This window comes from Bombyx mori, chromosome 22 (assembly GCF_030269925.1).
Source record: "Bombyx mori chromosome 22, ASM3026992v2".
NCBI classification, from domain to species: domain Eukaryota; kingdom Metazoa; phylum Arthropoda; class Insecta; order Lepidoptera; family Bombycidae; genus Bombyx; species Bombyx mori.
Window position 1 is genome coordinate 7,968,732 of NC_085128.1, and position 12,190 is coordinate 7,980,921.

The 12,190-nt window shown below is 37.7% G+C and overlaps 1 protein-coding gene across 5 annotated transcripts; it reads right to left on the minus strand.

Moving 5' to 3' along the window:
• Window positions 1–2,091: 2,091 nt before the first annotated feature.
• Window positions 2,092–7,990, minus strand: LOC101737084 (GPN-loop GTPase 2). 5 transcript variants are annotated; one of them, XM_038018767.2, is made up of 3 exons: window positions 7,757–7,957; window positions 7,043–7,191; window positions 5,369–6,729 (listed from the first exon to the last, which is right to left on the minus strand). In XM_038018767.2, exon 3 carries the CDS (start codon window positions 6,291–6,293, stop codon window positions 5,391–5,393), a length of 903 nt encoding a protein of 300 aa, XP_037874695.1. In that variant the 5' UTR covers window positions 6,294–6,729; window positions 7,043–7,191; window positions 7,757–7,957; the 3' UTR covers window positions 5,369–5,390. The 5 variants fall into 5 exon arrangements, with proteins under 5 accessions (XP_062530903.1, XP_062530902.1, XP_037874695.1 ...); XM_062674919.1 differs by lacking the exons at window positions 7,043–7,191; window positions 7,757–7,957 and adding an exon at window positions 2,092–2,247 and having other exon boundaries at window positions 3,488–5,387; XM_062674918.1 differs by lacking the exon at window positions 7,043–7,191 and having other exon boundaries at window positions 2,099–6,729; window positions 7,757–7,972.
• Window positions 7,991–12,190: the final 4,200 nt, after the last annotated feature.

Genomic DNA, 12,190 nt, shown 5'->3' on the forward strand with positions numbered 1-12,190 from the left:
ATTTCAATTTCAATTAGTTTATTGTAAATTTCTCGATTACTCTTCGACATCTGGAAGTTATTAGCAGGTCAGATTAAATATTCGTGATTTAAACTTATTAATTTAAAATGATTCTAATGCTTTATCTTCTACGACCATCGTTAGGGTAACATTTATTTAATTAAATCTAAGCGTCAAGACAAGACTAGACAGTCCACAATCTCCCTTCGCCGCGCACTCGAGTACTTCGGTCATATTGCTCGGAAAACACCGGATAGCTTGAAAGACTATTCGTGACAGGGAAGATCGAGAGAAAGAGACCGCGCGGGCGCAGTCCGACGAGGTGGTTCGACCAAATCCGCACTACACTGGAGACTCCATACAGAGGAGGGCCGTTCGGATTGTCGATAATCCCATTCTCTCGGATCGTTTGGAGCCTCTGGGTCTGCGGAGGGACTTCGGTTCCCTCTGTATTTTGTACCGTATGTTCCATGGGGAGTGCTCTGAGGAATTGTTCGAGATGATACCAGCATCTCGTTTTTACCATCGCACCGCCCGCCACCGGAGTAGAGTTCATCCATACTACCTGGAGCCACTGCGGTCATCCACAGTGCGTTTCCAGAGATCTTTTTTGCCACGTACCATCCGGCTATGGAATGAGCTCCCCTCCACGGTGTTTCCCGAGCGCTATGACTAGGCTTATGGAGAGTATTAAGCGGTAGGCAGCGGCTTGGCTCTGCCCCTGGCATTGCTGAAGTCCATGGGCGACGGTAACCACTCACCATCAGGTGGGCCGTATGCCCGTCTGCCTACAAAGGCAATAAAAAAAAAAAAAAAAAAAAAGATCCCATTCCACGACGCCCTTCATGCGGCCAATGATCGGAGGCGCCGGCGGGACATTACAAGGAGCAAAATCCTGTCGACATATAATGGTCACGACCCTCAGCAGTGAGGAAACGACGCGAGGAGGAGAAGCGTCGGGAAAAAGATTAAAAGCTATATATATGAGATTTCATTTCAATTGAACATGATGTGATTGAAATCGACCTCTGTTTGAGAGTATATTATTGTACCAATCTGTTTGTGTCGAATTTACCAGAAGTGCTCAGAATAGCAGTCATAATGAAAAAATTGACCCTTTAAAGAACATAAATAAATTTTGAGCATTTGACCAGTTGACGATATCTTTCATTCCAACCCGGCAGGCTGGTTCTGGTCTAGCGGAGTATTCCCAAACAACAGCGTCACCGCCTGGGCGCCTAACGACGTCTCCGAGTCTATGCTGTGGCGTAAGCTGCGAGCCTAGTTGCAATGTTGACGGCGGTAAGACCCGAGCTATTAATCGAAGATCAGATACTTAGAAAAGATGGCCAGAGAGTCGTTTATTGTGTAACATTAAACATCTTCGTAGTCCCAGTCAACGCGCGCCCCCACGGTAATGTAAACTTTTAGAAGGTTTCACACCCGGCCCAAAAAAATCTAAGTTTATCATCGTACCTTTTCAGTGGATCGCGATTTTGGTCCGATGATAGATTCAGCGAAGAACTGTACTTGCTAGGGCAAATGTTAATAATTTTTGTCAGGCAGAGCCCGGAGCAGCTACAATAGGCCCTCGGGGCTATCAGCTTTTAGGTAGAGAAAGCAAAGATAATACTAAAACGAACAGTTTAAACAAAAGTTATGTATATAGATAGTGGTAGTTTCATGCCTAAAATATTTCAGTCATCGTTACAGTCGAAGCCATTGCTTGCGACGAAGGGCTAGGCGAGTAAATTAACAACCCACAGACAGCCTATAGTCCGGTCAATTTAGACATTCGAAGGTACATAAAGTCCCAAGAAGCTGAAAATCAGTAAAATTGTTCAAAACATAATTACAAATAATATTTAAAAGTTCCCCATCATTCCCGTGTATGGAATTATTTTTATTCAAGATCAACGATCAAAACAATGAGTTTTATAATAAAAATGAGTTGTATGAAATTAATAAAAATGAGATAGAAATATGTCAGAAATGTGGTTCGTAGGAAAAAAAGTACTGATACATTTTTTATAGATAATTTTATGATCTACAATTTTTGTCTCAAGTACCTACTTTTATGATAAAACTTACCTTTTGCTGAAAATCGCGGAAAACTCATTTTTTTGACTTTTGACCTTGTAGTTTTTTTTTCATACATGGGAATGATGGGGATCTCTTAGAGCACACCTACTTGTTAGGGTTACGCTGGTCTCTCAAGATCATCAGCTTAGGTTGGAAAAAATATAACTAAAATATTTAAACATACAATATAATTATACTTATTCATATTTTTAATGTGACCACATTTATCAATTGTCCGAAAGAGCAGATTTTTTTGTTGTTTATGAAATTAAATCATTCATTCCTATTAACTACCAAATGCATTTTTCTTTATTGTTAGTTCATTGGATCTCCGGAAGATGAATAGGAAAGATTATAGCAATAATGCCTTTGTCTTGACAACATAATCGCTTTGGCTCTGTATCTTCATAACTGTTGAAACATCAGACAGCTACTTTTAGGCGGGAACACGACTGATAAGGTTGTGTATAACGATTAAATTCATTCTACCTGGTGTTTTTCAGATTTTCGTAATTGTCCCTTTAGTATATCTGGTAGCCAAGAGACTGCCGGTGTTCATATCCTGTACGTAGATACCAATTTGTCTAAGGAAGCATTACGTATTCATGAACGACTTTTACTTTAGTAAAGAAATAGTCATGTACTAAAAAATAAGCCCGTAATATTTATAAATTTTGTTAACTACTAGCGATACGGCATAATTGTTATGCAGCACAGGTAGAACCACAATTGAAAGCTATGCGTCATGATAATCGCCTTATCGTTGCCGCCGCTGACTACTCACCGAATCCTGATCATGCAGGAGCCAGTCACCGTCGACGCCCTAGACACGTCCTTACGGATCCATCAGATCCAATAACCTTTGCATTAGATGCCTTCAGCTCTAATACTAGGAGCAGGCTTAGGGACCCCAGTAACCGTACTCGTCGAACTCGACAAAGAGGTTTTTTTTTTTTATATCCTACCTAAGCTGATAGCCTTGAGAGGCTATATCAGCGTAACCCTAACTTTAGTAGGTGAGCTCACGGGGCTCAAACCTGACGATGTTGCTAACACGAACCCTAGCAAGAGCCCTGCTTCGCAGAATCTACCACCGGATCGGAAACGCGACCCACTGAGAAGATCCGGCGAGAAACTCAGTGGGCTGTGTCTGAGAGTTAATTTACTCGTCGAGCCCTTCATCGCAAGCGACAGGTTCGACGAGAACGGTGACCGGTGCTTGAAGTACCTAAAAGCACCGTTAGTGGATCGGGAGGATCCGAGATGACGTGTTTTGGGCGACGTCGACTGCTTTCCATTCTGTCCGCAGGATCGGGAATGTAGTTACCGGCGGCCACGATGAGAGGGTTCTCGTGTCGTGCCGCTTTATCGAAGTGGCGCATGGACGCCGACTGAAGATACTTACTGATGGACTCTAAGTCCAGGTCGTCATGGAGGTCGACGTTCCTGACGAACCACGGGGCTCCGACGGCTATCCTGCAAAAACGGGATTGAATAATTTGAAATGATTTTAAGTGTATGCGGGCCGCGTGAGCGAACACTACACTTGCATAGGTCATGACGGGGCGTATGCAAGTTTTGTAGAGTGTCACCTTATTTCTAAGGGACATTTTACTTCTCCTACATATCATCGGGTAGAGACGTCCTAGAATGAAGGCGGCACGGTCGCGTACCGTCTTGATGTGGGGGCGGAATGTCATCCTACTGTCGAGGGTGACGCCTAAATATTTGACCTTCGGGGCCCACGGTATGGGCTGGTCGAACATCGTGATTGGGCGAATGGCGGGGGCGGGGGTGTTGACGCGCCTTGTCGGGAGGGGGATGCTCAGCGTGGTGTTCGGAGGGCGACCCCTTTTGAAGAGCACCGCTGTGCTTTTCGTGGGGTTGATGTCGATGCGCCACTTCCGGAACCACTGTCCCATGGTGGTAGCTGCGGTCTGAAGTCGTCGATGAAGCAATGCCTTCTTCCTACACGAGTAGTAGATGGCGGTGTCATCGGCGAAGAGCGCCAGATGGGTCTCCGGAGACCGGGGTATATCATTGATATACAAACTAAATAGTAACGGAGAGAGGGCGGAGCCTTGCGGGACTCCGGCTGTGACGTGACGGGGCCGGGAGCGCGTTCCCTCGACTCGATATCGGAACGAACGGTTCGACAAGTAGTCTCGTATGATGAGCACGAGTCTGTCTGGCACTCCCATGTTATACAGTTTGTATATCAAACCGTTGTGCCAGACTTTGTCGAACGCCTTCGCTGTATCGAAGAAGAGGGCTCCTGTCGGAATGGATTGCGTGGACAGAGATTTTCATCACCTGAAGAAGCTGTGGACGCCTACAAAACGGCCATTTTGGAGACCCCAACTTCCGAATGGAATCGTTGCTTCAATGATTGGTTCCATCGTATGGAAAAATGTGTCAAATTTCGCGGAGAATACTTCGAAAAGCAATAAATACATTTTTAAATAGTAATGTTGTGTCACTTCGTTAATTCCCGAAATTTTCAGTGCCGCCTATGTATCATAGTGCCTATCTGGCAGAGAAAAACGTCTTTACCATGCAATCCATGCATACTCAATTCCTAAGACCAGTATTAATACGTTTACTTCCTGGTGGTACCAGGTGCCAGGGCATTTTGTGGGCCCTTACTAATAGGTACCACCACACCACCCTGCATATTTCTGAAGTATAGCAGTAACATTTCGGTTTAAAGGACACATTCTCACGGATCGTTTGGAGCCTCTGGGTATGCGGAGGGACTTCGGTTCCCTCTGTATTTTGTACCGCATGTTCCATGGGGAATGCTCTGAGCAATTGTTCGAGATGATACCAACGTCTCGTTTTTACCATCGCACCGCCCGCCACCGGAGTAGAGTTCATCCATACTACCTGGAGCCACTGCGGTCATCCACAGTGCGTTTCCAGAGATCTTTTTTGCCACATACCATCCGGCTATGGAATGAGCTCCCCTCCACGGTGTTTCCCGAGCGCTATGACATGTCCTTCTTCAAACGAGGCTTGTGGAGAGTATTAAGCGGTAGGCAGCGGCTTGGCTCTGCCCTTGGCATTGCTGAAGTCCATGGGCGACGGTAACCACTCACCATCAGGTGGGCCGTATGCTCGTCTGCCTACAAAGGCAATACCTAAGGATAGAACAGGTACTACAAAAACCGAGACTTAGAACTTATGTATTTGTTTCGATTAATGTATATTCTAATAGAACACTGTCAAGCTCAAAAAAATGTGTTAAGGGCAAAACTAGATGATGACAGATATTCAGTAAAACAAATTTTAATGTGTTTCTACAATATTTATTCAAGATCTACAGTAAAATTAGCTGGCTCTCCAACACCCATTGCACATGCTAACATACTATTAATGTGCCTACCTTCTTCTGTTTTAAAAACATAACCATTTGCTTTGTCAACAAGATTCTTCACACTGGCTAAACTTTTTTCGTTCATCATATTTACAAGTTGAAATGTTACTAGACTGTAATCTTCAATTATAGATATAAAGGCACTGTTGAGTTTTTTGTATTTATTAGTAAAATTATCACAATTTAAACAGTCTAATAGATAGTTTAGGTCTAAAACTTCTGTATAAAAATCTAAACTAAAATTTAACTTTTCATAATGTTTTTTTAATAAATCTGATTTAGTTAAGAGATTAATATGAGGCAATCCAATATTTAACATTGCACTTAAAGATAACATAAGAGCTGCTATAAATTTACCAGCATCAGAGCAGTGATGGGAATCAATTAAATGCACTACACACAACAGCATATTACTGACATTTGTTAATTTTGAAACAATGTTGGATAAACTTTTATGATGACAATAAAGTTCTACTTGACCTGGTAAGTCAAACAGAAAAGTAGTTCCATTATCCCCATGTAGTTGATTTAAGAGCCAGTCAATGTTACTTTCCAGGTATTCCATGCAGTATAATAATGCACCATTTGGTCCAAGGTCAATCTGTTCCATTACTTCTTCCAAAACAATTAACTCCCTTATGTCAATGTCAGGTTTGTAATTCATTGTATCATTTGCTGGATCCAGGTTAACAATTATCACTTGCCTACCTAATGTTTTTAGCATGTCAGACATTTTTATACAATATGTGGTTTTCCCAGCTCCAGGAGGACCAAGGACTAATTGACCATAGAAGGTTTGTGTTGGTTTGAATCTTTTATTTGTCATTGCTGACATTCTGTATCTTCTTTTTTGAAGTCCAAAATGATATCTCTACAAGCTTTCAGTGTTTCAATGTCATATGACCTTAAGTTGATGAAAATGCAAAGTGGTTTTGATAATATATCTACTGTTTCAGCTAAGAATCTTGCTGCTGCTTGATGCTCTTCCCCTGAATCACCAAAAACAACTTTTGTTGAATACACATCTTCAATGCCATGAGGACCGTTGATTCGATCTCTGACAACCATTAGCATACTTCCCATTTTTTGATACTGAGATACAACTAAAAACACTTTATCACTACATTCTGCTATCACTATATCAGTAGTGACATCATCTATTTCAGCACTCACTGATTTAAATAAATTATTTGGGGCTTCAGAATTTTGTATTTTCAAATTTTTCATAATATCTGGGAGATCCATCCTGATAGCTTGTTATTCCAGTTTATCTAAAATTAAATCTTTATTGAACAACTATGACACTAATATACATCAAAACTGTTTTTAGACACCTCATATTTTGAAGAAAACGTAAATTTTTAATAGTTAAATCATAGTAATTACTTACTATTTGTTTAAAAATATATTTATAGTCTTTTTTTACACATTATGTTATGATCAGAAATAAAGTTTATTTTTAAAATTGAGGTACAATCCAGATTTCTTTGTGAAATATACTCAAAACAATGTTTATAGATTCATATAAGATTTAGTGTTTTTAAATATAACTCAGAGTATCATTCTTTCACAAATCAAACATACCATCAGGTGTTTTAATTACTGCAATGATCTTTCTTTTAATTGCTATGGTGAATTCATACGATAAGTGTTTATTACATTGATGAGATCATTGTACTTTTATTCATGTCATTTAGTAAAATGTCCAGAATAGAGTTCACTAGTTTTAAAAACTGAAACAGGGCTTGCATTCTATTAAAATGATAAGTGATCAAGTTTTTCTTAATCAGTAAGAATTGGTGGAGTTAATACTACCCATTTAATTATTTTGGTGCCAAATACACAAAATTGTATAAAGTTCTTGTAGGTACTGATTGAAAACCATAATTCCGAACGTTATTTAAAAATTGTACTTTATGTGGTTTTAATATTAGATATTATGTTGTGCCAATTTAACTTTTTTCATATCTACAGGTAATCCTTGAAATGAATAAAACTTGTATAATAATCTGCATTCACAGAAACATGTATAAAAGTTAAATGGAGGAATATCTCAAGGCAAAGCCACACACAAGAGTTTCGGAGTGAGACTAATACAGACAAAAGCCAGAAGCTTTGTAGAAGTCAGCTGAAACATGCTGGGCTTCTCATAATGTATTTCGGAAACAAAGATCACCTAATTAAAATATATCGGAATGCCACAACCTGCTTATTCTCCATGGAGGAAGTGGAAACTATACATCTAAAAATCACATAGTTCACATACACCGTGACAATCGTAAGTATAATTTTACTTACCACAATCGTCAAAATTCAGATTAGTTTAGTTCAAAACTGTTAATATGACTATATAATCCAGGAAGTAAAGTTTTTCTAAAAAATTAGGCGTAGTTCGGACTTTCTCAATAACTAATCAGATTGTTATTAATATGAATTATTATGTGTTTAATTTAAGAGATTGAGTAGTAGTAGTCATAGATTATACACCTAATATATTTGAGTAGTAGTTTTATTTTTCCAAATGGAGAGGCAAAGATAACACACCATACAGCCTAATCTTTTATATATATTTTTTTATGAAATATGATAGGTATTAATTATGAAATAAAATGAAGCGGATTAATGTGAAACATGGCATGGTATGAAATGAAATGAATTGAAATGAGATGAGATGATATGGGATATTTTTATGAAAAATGTTAATATGGAGTGAAGTGAAATGAAGAATTTGAGACATTAATCAACTGGGATGAAATTAAATGAAATGAGATGAGATGATATGGGATGAAATATAATAAAAATATAATAAAATGGTGGTCATTTATAATAACTGGCAAACTTCTTGAGCATTTGTCGACGTAGTGGGGGTAAGTTTGCGCATGGTACACTCACGTGCAAAAACATTACTTACTCTGCGTCATAATGCTATTAAATTATTAAAATCAACATATGTATTTATTTATATATTTATTAGAACATCAACAAAACATATAGGTTAATAATTGTAATAATTTAATCTTGGGGTAAAATAGATATTCCTTCTATTAAGTCAAAACTAGAGCTGTTGCCAGGTCTTGGTTCAGTTAAAGCGAAGCTGGTATTTGTAATTTTTTTTTCGTTATCATAATCTTGACCATCATCATCATCACTGTTTTCATCACCCGAGTCGCTATCATCGTGATGAGTCGACATAGGGCTCATCGGCGTAGTTTACAACTCGGTCGATTCGGTCTTCTTTTTTGTCTATAATTAATTATTTTTTGAAGATATTCGATTCGTAGTAATCGAATGTTACTTTTTTCATTTACCAGCTTCCGATTATTTTCTGTTCTTTTTTTCCATCTGAAGCCTAGCTCTTTCATAATTCGTCGTAAGCTTCATTCCGAGCCATTAAAATTTATATCTTCTTTAAATTCTTCGAAGCCTTTCTACGGTACGGAGTTTCGCTGCTTGTTATGTAGTTATTATGATTACATCTTTTTATTACAGATTGAACGAAACTATTCATTCCGGTAACTTTCTTCTTCCCTGATCTTTTCTTACCCGGAGTCCGAAACACTGCGAGCAAGCCAGAGCCTTTAGCTTCGTTAATAATGCACCTAACAGTACTCACTGATGTTTTTGTTGCTTCCGAAGTCTGTTTTAATTTTTCCATATCATTCTTCCCCTGTTTTATAATGAAGCAATATACGTCGTACACAAATTTTCTACCCTTTCTTTTAAGTACTACACCAGTTTGTCACGGCATAGTGTATGTTTTGTAAAAAATCAACAAACACTCAAGAAATAGCAATGGCAACAAAGTCCACAAGCAATTATAACAAATAACTTAACGATTAATAACGATAGACTTTCCACTGTACGCAAGCGTACTTTTGGGAGCAAGCGGAATGAGGGCGCGGTGCGGGACGCAAGGTTCGACTGATCTACCAATAACGCGCTCGATACGATTTCCCCTGCCGCCGCGCCTCACCCTCACCACCAAAGTGACCTAAAATTCGGTTCTGCGCAGTCAAGGTCATTTGCTCAAGAAGTTTGCCGATTACTATACTGAGATTTTTTCAGTGGACTTTTTGGAGGATCCCGAGAAGTTACGTCCAGCAGCTTTATTTCATTTTCCCACATTTGTGCACTTTCACAGATATTAAACAGTTAATAAACCACCATTATTACACATTTAAACTTGAAGAAACACTAAATAGACAAAATAAAACAAATCACACAACTTCACTCCTCGCGCTCCCGCCAAAAAGTCTCGTATTTGATTTTTTTAAGGGTTTTTATGACCTGGTAACTAAGACCTTTAAGTCATTTCTGTATTTTAATTTATATTCATATTTTTATGAAAAATTATATTATGGAGTGAAATGAAATGAAGATGATTAATTTGAGACACTAATCAACTGGGATGAAATGAAATGAATTGAGATGGTATGGGATGAAATATAATCTCAGTAAAATGGTGGTTATTTACTAAGATTTTTTCAGTGGACTTTTTGGAGGATCCCGAGAAGTTACGTCCAGCAGCTTTATTTCATTTTCCCACATTTGTGCACTTTCACAGATATTAAACAGTTAATAAACCACCATTATTACACATTTAAACTTGAAGAAACACTAAATAGACAAAATAAAACAAATCACACAACTTCACTCCTCGCGCTCCCGCCAAAAGTCTCGAATTTGATTTTTTTAAGGGATTTTATGACCTGGTAACTAAGACCTTTAAGTCATTTCTGTATTTTAATTTATATTCATATTTTTATGAAAAATGATATTATGGAGTGAAATGAAATGAAGATGATTAATTTGAGACATTAATCAACTGGGATGAAATTAAATGAAATGAGATGAGATGATATGGGATGAAATATAATAAAAATATAATAAAATGGTGGTCATTTACTGAGATTTTTTCAGTGGACTTTTTGGAGGATCCCGAGAAGTTACGTCCAGCAGCTTTATTTCATTTTCCCACATTTGTGCACTTTCACAGATATTAAACAGTTAATAAACCACCATTATTACACATTTAAACTTGAAGAAACACTAAATAGACAAAATAAAACAAATCACACAACTTCACTCCTCGCGCTCCCGCCAAAAAGTCTCGAATTTGATTTTTTTAAGGGTTTTTATGACCTGGTAACTAAGACCTTTAAGTCATTTCTGTATTTTAATTTATATTCATATTTTTATGAAAAATGATATTATGGAGTGAAATGAAATGAAGATGATTAATTTGAGACACTAATCAACTGGGATGAAATGAAATGAATTGAGATGATATGAGATGAAATATAATCTCAGTAAAATGGTGGTCATTTACTAAGATTTTTTCAGTGGACTTTTTGGAGGATCTCGAGAAGTTACGTCCAGCAGCTTTGTTTCTTTTTCCCACATTTGTGCACTTTCACAGATATTAAACAGTTAATAAACCACCATTATTACACATTTAAGTCTGAAGAAACGCTAAATAGACAAAATAAAACAAATCACACAACTTCACTCCTCGCGTTCCCGCCAAAAAGTTGAAATCTTTGACCACAGATTAGTATAATAGTTATGCCTTTGACTTGAATGAGACTTGTATGTATTGTCTATGTCTTTGTCCTCACAATTGACTTTAAGGAATTGTCCCTATATTTCTAAGTCTACTACGCTATAACTGAAGCTATTTGAGAGAGCACGATAAATACAAACTTTTCCAAATTATTTCGAAGGAAAATCTTTTCTCACTATATCCATAATGACCTTACAAAGACTACGTCTTACTAGCCTTTTGATAATTAGCGCTAATTGTACTTTAACGATTAATTGGCACTGAAGTAAAGATATAGGTCTATGCTATTGCCAGCTGACTGACAAAACCGGCGCATGCGCAATGTAGGCGTGAGGTGATGGTTTGCTACACTATTAGATATAAAATAATTAATAATTGGGAATTTAATTGTTTTTATTATGGAACAATCACCAATAGTCGCCGAAAAAACGATAATTGTTCAAAATTAATTAATCTGAGTGATCAAGATAAAGATATCTAGTAAGAGGAGGCCAACTTAAGGGTGATGATTTGTTTAATTCTTCTTCTTCTTCTTAGTCGAATACTTCATTGCTGAAGGTCGTGTCCTTGAAAGCCCTTCGTGGCTCTTTGTACCCTCAGCTTCCATTTGCTTCGGTTTTCGGCTTCTCTCAGGGCGTTGGTAACAGAGTCCAGTGAGCGCAGTTATCTGATCCGACCAACGGTTTGGTGGCCGGCCGGCGGGTCTTTTCCCTTCTACCTTGCCCACTACAATCAATCTTTCAAGGTTGTCTGGTGGCTGCCGAGCAATTAATTACAAATAAATAAAAGACGAACAAACTATTTTTACATTCGAACATTAACAAACAAACGACGAACAAATAATTTAAAATTAAAAAATCCGAAAATCAACAAAAAGGGGCCAAAATCAATGAGCCCGCCACTACATATTGAAATTGAAAATGAAAATGTTATTGTACCTTATTTAATATTTAGTAGACACGAGTTAAATGTGAAAATGTTCAAAATATGTTTAATGTTTGTTTTTTTGTTTAAATACACAAATGACGGTCAAAATAATCAAACATTAATAGAGCATAAATATTAATAATTAATAATAATTTGATTAAGTATTGTAATTTTTATGCAAACTATACTATTGGCGCCATCTATTATTAGGCTGGATAATAATAATGTTAGTTTTATTATAT